General features: G+C 42.0%; 1 protein-coding gene across 2 annotated transcripts in view; it reads left to right on the top strand.

The window, feature by feature from the left end:
• The window catches only part of MTHFD1 (methylenetetrahydrofolate dehydrogenase, cyclohydrolase and formyltetrahydrofolate synthetase 1), a 45,089-nt gene extending 34,299 nt beyond the window's left edge, over positions 1-10,790 (top strand). For both annotated transcript variants that reach the window (XM_062575964.1, XM_062575963.1), the window contains 6 exons: positions 681-781; positions 1,710-1,887; positions 4,071-4,178; positions 5,407-5,559; positions 9,507-9,615; positions 9,799-10,790. In XM_062575964.1, coding sequence (XP_062431948.1) covers positions 681-781; positions 1,710-1,887; positions 4,071-4,178; positions 5,407-5,559; positions 9,507-9,596 — 630 coding nt within the window. In that variant the 3' untranslated portion in view covers positions 9,597-9,615; positions 9,799-10,790. The remainder of the gene's footprint in view (positions 1-680; positions 782-1,709; positions 1,888-4,070; positions 4,179-5,406; positions 5,560-9,506; positions 9,616-9,798) is intronic.
• Positions 10,791-14,138: the final 3,348 nt, after the last annotated feature.

The following is a 14,138-nucleotide window of genomic DNA, read 5'->3' as shown; positions in this document are numbered from 1 at the left end:
TGCTTGGTTGAAATATTGTCTCAAATACTCAGAGTGCCTGTCTAATTACTCTCACCAGCAGCAGACTTTTTTTCACTTTCTTTGCAAGCAGAAGAAAGGGAATTAAAGTTTCAGCTTCTAACCTTGTTCTTTGAATGGTTGTGTACACTTGGATAATTGGTATTACTCTCTTTATATGGTTGCAGCTTTTTCTGTATGAACTAAGCTTTGCATAGGGAGGGATAAAATGTCCAGACTTCCATGATAATCTCTGATGCTGCAAAATGTAAATATGTATAAACCTAAAGATGTTGCCAAAAAGCAAATTTCACTACTAGTGATGTTTAATACATAGAGGAATGTGTCATGGAGGAAAATGAGGCTTTAGTATGGGGAATAAGTCTTAACTTAGGCAGTTAAGAATAACGATAATGGTAAAAAGTGATTCCTTCTACCTTGACTGGGGAGCTGAAAACAGCAGTCATTAGATACAGTCAATCCTCTTCCTGTCTGCCATTCAACAAGGTGATGATGCTGCACTGGTAGGCTGTTCAGAAAGCAACATTGTGAAAAATTACCTTTTTTTTTTTTTTTATTCCCATTGTGGCACTTCTGTCATTAGTTGTGGACATAATGGTTTTGGAGCAAAAGTTTCACTGCCCCTCCTAAGGTGCACCTTCTGTTGACTGTCGTCTTTACAGAATCTTCAGCTCTTGGCAAAGGGTTGTAGTAACCTAAGCAAGCAAATCCAAAATGCCCGGCTGTTTGGTGTCCCAGTAGTAGTGGCTGTGAATGCTTTCAAGTAAGTGAGCTGAGATGTAGAGAGAATAAAGTATGTTACATTGTAATTTAAACTTTCTTTTTTTTTCAATACTGTTGATGTATTGTCTGCAGCAAGCAGCATTTTGCATTGCTCAAAGAATGTATAGGAGAGCTCTGCTTGGTTATATCAAATGCATTCCTTAGTTTAATTTAAGCAAGGATTTTAAGATCAGTGATATTAAGCTGCCATCACTCACGCCCTGACTAGCAAAATTACTGTGGACAAAAGGTGCCTGTGGTGATCTGGAATCTGAGTGCTTAAACGACGACGAGGTGCCTGTTCTGTAGACCACACAGCATTCAGTGATCTGCTGTGTGGAATAATTACTCTGTTAAGAAGCATTAAGAGCTTTTCATATTGTACCACAAAGGAAATAAATTCTGTTGTTGTCTCTTTTTAATACAAACAGAAGAGCTTTGAACTGGTATGTTAAAACTGATACCAATTGCAGTGGAGTAGGCAACTAAGGACTTTTTATACTAATGTGTATTGGCTGATTTAGAGCAATTCTGCTTTTTAGCTTGTGGTATGCGTGTGATATAGCACATCCTAGCATCTCTAAATCAGCAGCACTAATTGCCATTGGGGTTTACTTATGAAAACAGGAGTTGCATTGCAGATAAGGGACAGAAATGTCAGAAATTGTAGAATGCTGCTCTTTTGGTCCGTCATGGGTTTCTACATGGAGTTCCAGAGCTAGACCTGTTGCTGCTTACTCCTGTGTGAAGTAGCTTCCTTCACTGAGGTGGTAAAGACTTGTAATGGATAATCCCTAAATGTAGAAATAGCTTCCTGGTGACTCGATTGTCATTTGTCTTGTTTGACAAGAGAGATGAATGGTTAAAGCAAGTAGCTAATTTACTGTGTTTATATTCTGGTACAAATATACAAATTGTTCTCTTTACAGAACAGATACAAAGGCTGAGCTGGCCCTTGTAGTACAACTGGCAAAGGAAGCAGGAGCATTCGATGCTGTGGAGTGCACTCACTGGGCAGAGGGAGGTAAAGGAGCAGTTGCACTGGCCCAAGCTGTTCAGAGAGCATCACAGGCTCCCAGCAACTTCAAGTTCCTCTATAACGTGGAGGTAAGAACTTGCACTGTCACAGAGGGTCGTACTTTGTCCTTCATTTCACTCTTAGCTTAAGAAAGCATTTTAGTTTGCTCTCAAGTGCAATCAGTCATCATGATGTGGAATAGGAGTACTCTGCATTTAGGTGAGGACTAGTTAGTTTCACAGGCTTAAGTTGCTGTATAGGTGGCCTGAAACTCTGCTGTGAGGAACTGAGAAGAAAATTGCTTTTAGAATCTACAACTTATTCTACCAGCCTCAAAGACCTAGTCTGTCAGTTTGTGGTTTTTTTGACTACCAAGTGAAATATTGTTTACTCTTGGCTCTGAAAGATGTTACTATGACTGTGCTAGAGGTAATGAACCAGTTTCTACTGGAGCAGCCACATTTCAGGGCAAGGAAGTTTACTTCTTCAACTGAGACATGCCTTCCTGTCAGAGAATGGACTGGAACAAACCTTGCTGAACTTGCTGCCTCAGCAGAGAGCTCGAGGGTATGCTTTATGCTCAGGATGAGTATCCATACTCCAAAGCAGAATGTGTCCATTTTTTAACCTTTTCTTTTTCCTTTGCAAATAAGGCTTACAGAGACACACCACAGGTGAAGTAAAAGAGAGTGTGTCTATTTCTTTTGAGTTTGCCCTTGGAGAGATTTGATAGAGGACTTGGAGGTAGTGAAGTATCTGACAGTTCAATGGAAATAATGCCTGGAGCCCAGTAAGGGAACAAGTTGCAATATGAGCTTAACCTTTTAAACAGCAGGAAGAAAGATCACATTGATGCCTCAGTAGAAGGACAGTCTTCAATACCAGCTTGTAATTTTGTAGGCTGTAGAAGGTCCACATGAGAGAGAACTTAGCTTTGGGAGAAGTTTTGCTTTGGACAGCAGTTGTCTGAGGTGTCTTATGCCTTTGTAAGGTCTCTCTTGCACATTCAAGCTGCAGCTGGCTGTTGGGTCACTGTCTTCTTCAAGTCAAAAACCTGGGCATGAGGCATGCCTGGGCATGAGGCAAATGCAGATTGATGTTCATGGAATTACCCTGTCTGGTAAGCTGGTAAGCCAGCTGGAATTGACTGTGTTTTGTTCTTCTGTGCTACAAAATAATCATGGAGGACTTTGGGAAGGATGGGAGTTGCTTGTTCCCAATAGTGGTACGTTGAAGATAACACAGGAAATTGAAAACATATATGCAGAGTATCTGTAAGACTATTTTATAGGAATGTTATTCTTCTGTCATTTGCATTTTCAAAGGCTTTTTTTCTCTTAACCTTGAGGAGTCTGCTTTGCTCTTAATCTCAAACTCTTCACACTCACAAACTTTCGAAGGCTTGCATGGCAACCCCAAGAGATCTAGAAAGTCATCAACCTGTGATTTCAAGGAGCATGTTTTCTGTGTCTAGCTCACTTTGATTTTTCTCACTTAACAAGACCAACCTTGTCAGAAATTGCTGAGTGCCAAACCATGAAAATCTAGGGGCAACAGAAAGCGCCTTTAGTCAAGTACCTCAGATTTTTTTTCCCCTTTTTCTTGGAGGGGGGAAAAGGGAAAGGGGAAAGCAGGTTAAGCCTGATTTTCGTCTTCAGGGAAGTTGTTATCAGAGATTTGCATTAAAAGTTGTGGATCACTTCACTGAGGTCAAACATAGGCAAGAGGTGAGATTCATGCAAATGAAGAGTCTCTCCAGACACCTTTTTGCTTGCTGTCAGACAGCCAGACTATTGCTTGAATCATTCTTCAATAGCAAGCATCTATTCAAGAATGTAATGAAGTGCAAAGCCATATCATTATATCTATTTTAGTTCCTTAACAAATACTTTCTAACCTGTCTTATTTGTGCTTAATTTTTTGTAACCATGTGTGTATTTCGTCAGAAACTGCTTTTGACTTGAGAGAATTAACATATCTCTTCTAGGGAGATAACTAACATGTAAGAGCAGCTTATTAGAACTATTGATGTGTATCTTTTTGTTTTATTATAGTAAACTAGTTTTGTTTGTCGTCTTATCCAGAGAATCGGCTGCAACAGGATAAAACAAAACCTGTTTTGAAAATTCTCAAACTATTATATAGTTCTGTTTTATAACAAACGGGAATAGCTCTTAAAGCTGCAGATAGACATTGCACTGCACAACATTTATGAAGTGCCATTAAGCTACTGTGATGTTATGGCTTTCTATCTCTCTTCTTTTCTCCCTAGCTCCCCATTATAGATAAGATCAGACTTATTGCACAGCAGATCTATGGGGCAAGTGATGTTGAGCTGTTTCCAGAAGCACAGGAGAAAGTCACCTTGTACACTAAGCAGGTGAGTTTTCCAAGCCATCTAATATGCGGCGATGCTTTCATTAAAATGTTCATATCTAACATTGGTGTGCAGACTGTGTATAAAGAGGATATCATCTGAGTGATGATATTATCCAGGGCCTACTAGATGCTCTTCTGACAGAGGAGGAAGAGGTAGTGGTACAAGTGGTGAGAAACTGATGCTGGCTTTTAGTGGAGAAGATGATAACGTCTGGCCCACTGTAATACCTCTCTAATAGCGTATGGAGAGAAAAGGCATGAGGATTTAGTGATATTTCTCTACTGTGCTTTCCCATCTTGCAGCGGTTTGACAATTAGGGGACTACAAGTGGCTAAATAGTCTCTGATTTTGTTGTTGTTGTTCTGTTGTGTTCCCTAATCTTTTTTGAACCCGTGTGAATTTTTGGCAGTCACAGATATGCTAGGGAAAGAGCCCCACAGGGGATATAGTGCTTTCTGTGAAGAAATAGCCACTCTTATCCTTTTACTTTTATCCTATATACTTTTATACTATCTGACATCTGGTTGTTAATTACAATACTTTCTGGTTCTTGCATTGCATTTTCTCTTTCTCTGGCATGATATTTTTGTGAATTTGCCCCCATTTCAGATGGATTCTGCATTAATGAAGGTGTGTAAAGGACTTTGAAGAGAAGGGCAGTGTGAGAACCAGTGCTTGTTTGTTTACAGTATACTTGAATAATTTTTGCTTTTGGAGTCTATTTTATACTGGCATATGTAGTTTCTCCCTTTCATATATCTTGGATATTTCTTTACTGTTCTGTAGGGCTTTCATACCATAGCTATGTAATTGTAACTTCCTCACAACTTGCAATTAGTTTGATCATACATTTCCAGTTAACTGACCTCAGCTGAACAAGAACTTCAGTTCTGAGCTATTTAAATTAACATTTTGGGGAGAGAGTAGAAAGTAAGCTAGATATCAAGAATGTATCTAACACTTCCATATTATTAATCTCTTCCTCAACTGATTCTGCTGGGGGCCATGGTCCTCCTTTGTTTAATACTTAGAAGGTGGGAGAAGGAATAGGGATCCCAAAATGAGCAACAGATCTTGACAGGCTGTGGATGAAGCAACTACCAAGGAGTAAAATGGCCTAATAATCCAGAGAGTGGCAGAAGCGAGCAGTTACGTTTATGTATAAGAAAGGTTAACATTGTTTCTTTCTCTCCATCTCTTTTTCTGTCCCTGTCATTGCCTCCCTCAGGGATTTGGAAACTTGCCAATCTGCATGGCTAAAACTCACTTGTCATTGTCTCATGACCCTGAACAAAAAGGAGCACCTACAGGTTTTATTCTGCCAATCCGAGACATTCGAGCCAGTGTTGGTGCTGGATTTCTGTATCCGCTGGTAGGAACGGTAAGTAGCTGAGTGAAACACTAAACTGTGGGGTAAAGAAAAAATTTTCGTCTGAAGTCCAGTAAGCATTTACAACAGATATCTTAAAGGAGGAGAGTCCATGCCATTTGTAGTGTTTTAATAGTATCAGGGTATTAAGCCCTTAATAGGGTTTTTTCGGGGGGAAGAGAGATGCTGAAATAGACCAGCTGACCCTTTGAATATATGAGCAGCCCTCCATGCAATCCCCAGGTCCATATCTTTCTTCCTGGCTTTTGAGGAAAAGATGAGTCCTATAGCTAATAGATTGAAATCTGTGGCCTGCCTGAGTGCATTTGTGACTTTGCATTCCTGATTAAAACACTTCATAGTTTTGCAGCTGAAGGCTGTATACACCAACAGATTAAACAACACAACTCCCTCAAAGACTACAAAGCAAATGACTTCTGATGAGTCACCTCCAAAATGAAGCTGACCAGTACTATTAATCATTTCTCAGCCTTCCCTTCCTGTTGGTACCCCTGGTTTTGCTGACCATCTGTTTGCTGCTCAGTCTGCATCGATTACAGTAGTTCATTTCACTGTGCCCTTGAGTTTAGTTTCTGTTCTTTGAAATGATCGGTATAATGTCAGCCTAGAGAAGAGGGAGTAACTACAGTGGAAGTGAAATCCAGGAATAGCTTTGATATGAGTGAGAGGGCAGAAAAAAAAGGAGTTACCTGCAAAATGCACTAACATTCAGGCTTGTGTCCAAAGAAAGAATGTCAAGATGAAAGGAATCACTGGAGATCTAGTCTGGACAAATGTTGCTAAGTGACTTGTTAAATTATTTCAGGGGATGGAGCGTTTGGAGCAAGCATCTCTATCACTTTCTTTATTTTAATTAAAATTATTTTATTTTAAGGATCTACACCTTTTCCTGAAGTCTTCATGGCAACACACTTGCTTTTTTGGCACTATCTTTCAAAAGCACTGAGGAAGCAAGGGTCAGAGATTGAAATTTGCTGATTTAAGGGTTGGGTCCCTTCCTCCTTCAAATGCTAACTCTCCTAGAGCTAAACGGTAGATATCTGTTTCTTTTAATCTGCCCCCCCCAAAAAAAAAAAGTAGAAACGCTGTTTCCAGATTACCCTACATAAGTAAAATAGCCACTTCCTGATGAAAGCCTAGCTCTTCCATCTTTATAAAGATCCCTGTATGTTTTGAGATGAAATGAAAGATAATGTGCGTGTTGTGTTATTTACATTTTTGTAAGCCAAGATTTAATCCAAGCAATGATCTTTTTAGCTATTTATAAGCACTGGAGAAGAAAGGGATGCACAGCATTAATGAGCTACACAAGAGAAAGATGTTTTCAGATATCTAAGCTAATAATTGGCTCTTTCTCAGGTATCTTTGTTCTCTGTGAAGATGGACTCTTTCCTTCCTGCTCCTTCCCAGTTTTCTAATGCTTTCTTGGACATTCAGTTAATCATGATGTTACTTCTGTCAGATTTAACAGCAAGTCTTTCGATTAGGGACATGAAATTCACTCCTTATCCTGCCTACAAAGCTGTAGAAGGGATGTCCTTGTGAAAAGCAACCCAGAGCCATTCTGATTTCAGACCACAATTTTTAACCCATTTAAGCAGAAGTTATGTTAGCCTCCAAGTAAATTTTTAGTAGCAGCCATTGAACTGTGAACTGAGAATGCAGCAAGCAAAGCCACTGCCTAGAGCTGTATGAGAAATTTGAGTTCAAATTAATTGCCCATACTTATTTATTCATGTTGTCTGAAGTATATCACAAAGGTATGTCACACTTCAAACTTTTTGAGCTTCTGAGTTTGGGAATTTTTCCTGTCTAACTCAAAGTTTAAGCTGTTACACTTTAATGAAATGTTTTTATAATTTAAAGAAAACAATTTCAAAGATTACCTACATTTCACTTTAAGCATGAAAAATAATGAAAGTGAAATAAATCACACGACTCAAATTGTTCGGTGTTTCCTTCACCTTTGGTGCTGCTAGTAGACTAAAAAAATCATTTCTTCAGATAACTGTTTTTTTGAGTTCCTAAATGACTTGTTTTTAGAAGTTCCACAAGTGAAACAAATACATTCTTGGTTAGTTTTAGTTTTATTTGAAATCCTGCAAGGGGATTGATCACATTCATGTGGTCTAGTTTTTGTAATGTAAGTAAATAGTGAGACTTTCCCTGCCTTCTTTTTCAGTGCATGTGGTTTTGAAGGGAAGGAGAATGGTGGAGGAAAAATCCATGTCTTTAGCTCTGAGAAAAACAGGATGCATTAAGCATTGTAGACACTTGTACAGAAAATTTCTAGCCTAATATGAGATTATTATTTCCTGTATAAAATTTCAGGAATAAAATATTCTGCCTCTGTTTCTAGAGTAGCTATTGTGGGCTGCCCTGTGATTAGGAAAGGAGGAAAACTGACCTTTCCTTTCAAAATAGAAAGTGCAAGAAATAATAAGTTAGGCCCATATTTAGCAATATGGCACCTCCTGCTGTACTGAATGTCACTGTCTCAACTCTTGCCTTGGCTCTCTGAATCTGTAGGTGGAGATCTGCAATGCAAAGCTGTGCATTTCTTCAGTGATGCATAAATAAATAGGAGGTTCCTTGCTCTGCAATAGTAGTGGTGAGAACAGGGAAATCCTTCTAGGCTACTTTGGATCTCTTATCGCCTTAGCTCTTAAAATATATCAAAAATACAGCACAAAGCAAGTGACTTTGACCTCCACGTAACATGTGCATTGAGTCATGCAGTGGTATGCTGCATGGGGGATCTGGTGTTACCACTTTTAAGTGACTTAGGAAAATGAGAGGTAATTCCAAAATCTCCTGGAATAATTTTGAGAACTGCAGAAAATGCCTAACCTAAGCTTTTCCTCTCTGTTGCTTAGCTTATTATCAAAATGAAGATTTGGAGGTAATTTGATTAGTATCCAAAACGCTTGCCCAGAGAGAAAATACCAGGTTGCTCAAAAGCTCTTTAATGTAATGGAAAAGGGCATAACAATTACTGATTGTAGAAGCTGAGGCCAGATGATGCAGATGGAAAATGAGACCTTGGATTTTTATTTGTGGAGTGAATGATGACTGCTGCAAAATACCAAGCATGATCATAAGTTGCCCACCTCTGTAGAGCATCAGTGTCAGCCTACGCATGCTGCTGGGCTGAATGCTGAATTACGGAAGGAGAAATGATCTGCATCAGTAAATCGTACCAAATGTAGTCCCAACTGGCCTTGCATTTTGTGACTCTGATAATGAGCACTCAACAGTGGGACAACTTCAGCGGACTGGCCAGAGGTGTAGTGCAGGCAGCTGTTCTGCAAGCTTCACTTCTGCCACTGCACAACCATTCTGACTTAAAAGTCTCATAAATGTTGCAAAGGTTATGCGATTCCAGTCAGAACAGACTTGTCCATCTGTATTTAAGCCTAATTCCATAAAAAAAAAAAATACTAAAACCGTCCTCCCCTCAACGATAATAGTTTCAATTTATTTAACAGCTCTAGTTCTAAGATCTTAAAGAATTTTAATCAACTGGGATTTTTTAGCTAGCGGGAGTTTTATTCAAAAACGCATCTTCGTTTTAATCACCAGGAAACTGCCGAAATCAGTCATTGTGTCCGCACGGCAACTTCCATAAACATTCATCTAACAGCTGTTGAAGTCAGCAGGTTGTTTAAGTTCTTCGCCAAATCACTGTCAGTCGCTGGCAGAGGTAGAAGCCAAACTCATCATTTAAAAAAAAAAAAAAAAAAAAAAACTCACAGTTCTGTCTACTGAGCCAGCAGTTCAGGAGTTCCTGGTTCTTGCAGTATGCTTCAAAATGGTATACGACCAGCTGTTTGCGTACGAGAAGCTGCATCAGCGGTTGCAGTCATAATCTCTAAGTATTAGATCTTCCACGCAAAGCTATGCTGCTGCCATTTTAACAATTTATCTCTTGCTTCCAGATGAGCACTATGCCAGGACTTCCGACAAGACCCTGTTTCTTTGATATAGACTTAGACCCAGTGTCAGGAGAAGTAAATGGGCTCTTTTGAAAAGAATTACTAGCAAAAGGTAGGTGCCTTATTTAGGTTAGAAGATTTTCAACTGTTTGGGCTTTATTTCTAATCTTGAGGTAGTGGAGTTATACTAATCTCGTATAATGCCATATGTTTCCACATGGCATTTGATGATAATTCAGCCTGAAAGTTGCCTGCAGTACTATATAATAGTAATTAAATTTATTTTTCTTTTTAGCACCCAGAAGAACACCTGATGAGTCATGTAAATGGAACTATGCCCTGATATATATATATATATATATATATATATATATATTAATCAAAACAAGATATGACTGAGAAACATAATGCAAGAAGTGACTGGGAGGAGGAGTGCTAAAGAATCAAACACTTTTTTAATCCATAATAATTTTTAAACTCCCATATTACAAGCTAGTTGATGAAACTAAGTCTAAAGTATACATCCTGCACAAGCGTTCTGCTTCATAATTGTAGCTGAAAAACTTGTTTTTAATAATGTCCTTTGATTCAGTAAGATGATTTTAATAACGAAAAAATCCTAAAGCTGGAGCTGTTTGGAACAGCCTTGAGGCTTAACTGCCTTAATTTGTTGGGTTTTTGTGGCATAGATATACATTATTTTTGGAAGTCTTTACACTGTATATGCCTACTTGCCATACTGAATTCTATGTTCTTTTCTTGCACAATGGTAGAACTGTGTGCTGTGAGACTGCAGCAGTTTCAGTTAAAAGTGGGGAACAAGGAAGAATCCCTTTGCGTCTCACATCTCTCCATAAGTTTTCACCCCTGGCTTCTGCTGTGAATTATTCCTGCAGACACCTGAGCCATATCAAATTTCCCTTTTAGCAAGCCCAGCTGTGACTGCCATCTTATATTATTAATGGAAATTGAACCTCTGGATATCAGATCTTTAGAGGCTGGGTCTCTGGCCTGCATCTGTGGCTGTGAAATGATGCTGAGAAAGAGAAGCTTGTACAAAGTGCGTCTTTTGAACTACTTTTTTTTTCCTATTCAACAATAAGTACTGTTACACTATTCACAAGCCTTGTTTCCAACATACCTTTTTGGTGAACAGAGACAGCAAGAGTAGTGATAAAGTCACTTGTAATAGATACTGTCATAGCACGCCAAAAGTCATTTTATAACATAAACATGTAATTGCTGCCAAATTTGTAACTAATACAAATAAATTGGTAAAACCTTCAAGTGCTTTCTGAGTTTTAATATATGCACTGAGATTAATGAAGTAGAAGTTACTTCTGTGATGAAGTGTCTACAGCAGCAATTGCAGTATTGGCAAGTAGAAGTGGTTATTGCAGTAACAGGTTGTCTGCAGTGCATCACTGTGTGTTTACTATAGTTTCCCTTCCTGGATGGCACGTGTTACCTACAGGAAATAAACCACCTGAATTATTCAGTGGGTCTGAAATGCTCACAGCTGACTGCAAAAGACCTGCATTAGGGCACTAGTTCTGTTAATTTTGGTGACTGCCCTGCTGGCGGCCAAACACTTTTGGCTTCTGCTTTCCACAGTGACTTGCAAGGCTCATCTGCTTGCATCAAAACTGAATCTAAAAACATTGGTTTTGGTAAGAACTGGGAGAAGCGTGGTGTAGATGTGCACCAATGTAAGGGTGTGTCTGTAGTACGCAGATACTATTTATAGCAAGTTATTCAAGAGGGGAGAATAACTGTATAAAATTACCTGGTTGTCACAGAAGCAAAGATGGAATAACTTAAATTGTTGTAAGAGCACTTCAGATACATTCACAGCCTCCTAAAATTTTCTTTTTGATGATATTAGGCTGAGGGGTTAGTGGCAGTCAGGTTTTCCAGAGTGCACACAGGTCCCTTGTATGGGGTCAGAAAGTTTTCCCCAGTTACTGCATCAGACCACATGCTCTGATGGAAGTGCCTCTTCACCTGGGCTACCTTGGCTGAGCCTTCCCTTGAAGCAGATTGCTAGAGCTGATGCTGCTAAGGCTGCTGTCAATTCCTACATTTAATCTTCTTTCATCTTGCAGAGGCTTCCCTGTTGCGTTGCTTGCAAGTGCTCTGTGTTCCACCTTCATTTTATGCTTATGAAAGATGGGAGAAGTGCAAATTTATGCTCAGATTTGTCTGCTTTTAGCCTAGTATGAGATTTCAGATGTGGTTGAGAAAGACTGTTGGAGATCTGTAGTCCAGCAGTAACAGGCCATCGTGGTCAGCAGCAAATAACATGGAAAAATCACCCTAAGCATCTCTAGAGATGATTGGCAAATGCTTTCTTAATCTGCACTTTGAACCTAGTAGGAAGTGTATTCTGCAGTGTCTCTACTTCAGGTCTTAAAAGACTGATTTATAAATAGGTTGTTTATTCTTAACTCTCTCCTTTGCTATGACATACGCCAATTAGTTCTTGCCCTATCAGATAAGACACACAGAATATAACATTTAATCTCTCTTAACTCAGTACAGGAAGGTTGTTTCCTCTCCCTGTTGCCTGGGGGAAAAACTAATTATATAGGGATTTGTTCTCTGCAGACTATTTGTGGGCCCAGAGCCCTTAGCTGGTGTTATGGTCATCCATTCCCCTAGCTGTGTTATAACGAGCATCTTCCATCAAGACATTTATTTCTTAATAATGCAGATTTTTGCTAACAAAAGGGGCAAAAGAAAAAGCAGAAGAGATTGTGCACATCACCAATGTTTTGGTGCAGGCACAGAAGGAGCAACAGAGCCTACAGATCGGCTAGGACTATGCTTGAAGCATGAAAGCTTATGTATCTTCTGACTAGATCCTCTGCTCTCTACTGCACCTTGTTCCTCATTTCTCTTGTATCATACCTTTGGATATCACCATCTTCTGCAATGGTAGGAATGGGTTTTCAAGGAGAATCAACTGGAGCCTACCTCCCTCAGGCCAACCCTGAGGTAATGCACCCAAGTTTGCAGTCCTTATTGTTGCCACCTGCTTCCCTCGTTCCCTTGCTCCTATCTTGGACTGCAATAGGGGAAAACACTCTTCAGTGCAAAAGTGTGTCGTAATTGGAATCCACTTAGTGCCCCGTGGAGCGGAGCCGTTTCCAAATGAAGCTTATTGTCCTGAGTGAACACCGGCAAGGAGGTGATGTGTGTTTTTCTAAGGCTGACCTACACTGGAAGCCCCTTGCAGGTTCAAAGTGTGTTGCTTTGGCAGGTTTCTTACGTGCAAATGTGCTGTGAAGTAGTTAAAATCCTTAAAACACTTTGTGGGTGTCAGCTGCCTGATGAGATGAATGGGAACATTGAGACATCTCAAACTATGGTTTCATGTACTTCATCAGCTGCACTTGGTAGTCCAGCAATCATAACAGCTGGAGATGCATCCAGAGCTGGAGCTGCAAGTCAGATCTCAGATGCTCTGGAGAGAAAAAAGTGCCCATATAAAAGTGAGACTTTTGTCTGTTTTCTTCTGGCAAGGATTAGCTTAAACCCAAGACCTCACTGCCCTTACCACCTACAGCAGCCCAGAAGGTTTCAGGTAGGACAACAAACAGCTGCCAGGAGCAAGACCTGTGCTACTGGGAAAACCCTGACGGTAAGTCCCAGCGGGTCCCTTCCTCCTGGGCACGCTTTTACTCCCCTGCCGCGCATCTGGCTGCGGGTTGATCTTCCGAAGGGAAAACAGCTCAGGTCCTGGGAAGACCTCGGCCTTGCATCGAGTTGACAACTTGTGCGCCTGCCCCTGCGCGCAGCCCGGGGGGGGAAGGCTGCCCCCCGAGCGGGGAGGGGGCCGCAGCCCCGCGGGGCGGGGGCGGAGCGCTGCCCCGCGCGCAGTGCCGCCCCGGGAGCCCCTTCCCCCTCGCGGCGGGACGCGGCGGGCGGCGGCAGCGCCCTCCCCCCTGCCTGCCTCGCCGGCGGCGCGGGGGGCGCGGCTGCCGCGGGGAGGCGGCGGCAGCGCAGCCGCGCAGGGGCCGCGCCGGAACCGCGCGGGGGCCGCGCCGCAGGTGAGGGCGCGGGGGGCTGCGGCCGGGGGGCTCCAGCGCGGGGGGCCGCGGCCGGGAGGCTCGAGCCGGGGCGCCTTGCGCGGCTGCGGCGGCGCCTCCGGGGGCTGCAAAACTTCCGCGGCTGGAGGCGGAGGCGCGGGCGGGCGGGCGGCTGGGCGTGGGGAGGGAGCCCGGGCGCCGCTGCCTCCCTCCAGGCGCCACCGGCACCTTCAGCCTCCTCAGCGCGGGCATGGGGGAGTTTAGTTAATTTTTTGCTTAAAAAAAAAAAAAAAAAAAAAAAAAAAAAAAAAAAAAAAAGGAAAAGAAAAGAAAAGAAAAGAAAAGAAAAAAAAAGGAAAAAGCCTTGCAGAAGATGCCGCGCTTGCACGGTGGAGCAGCACGGGAGCAAGCCCCGCCGGTGCGGTCGCCCCCAGCCGGCCTGCGCGGTCCCCCCCCGCGCCCGCGGAGAGCCGGGCAGGCCCTGCGCGCCCGCTGCTCCGCGGCCAGAAACGTGCCGGCAATGGTGGAGAAGACACCTGCTCGTCGGCGAGCTGCCGAGGGTCCCTGCCTCGCCACCGGCACCGCGCCCCGCGCACGGCGGATG

This window comes from Rhea pennata, chromosome 5 (genome assembly GCF_028389875.1).
Source record: "Rhea pennata isolate bPtePen1 chromosome 5, bPtePen1.pri, whole genome shotgun sequence".
In the NCBI taxonomy this organism is placed as follows: domain Eukaryota; kingdom Metazoa; phylum Chordata; class Aves; order Rheiformes; family Rheidae; genus Rhea; species Rhea pennata.
Note: the sequence above shows the minus strand (reverse complement) of the source record. Positions and strands in the feature narration are given on the sequence as shown.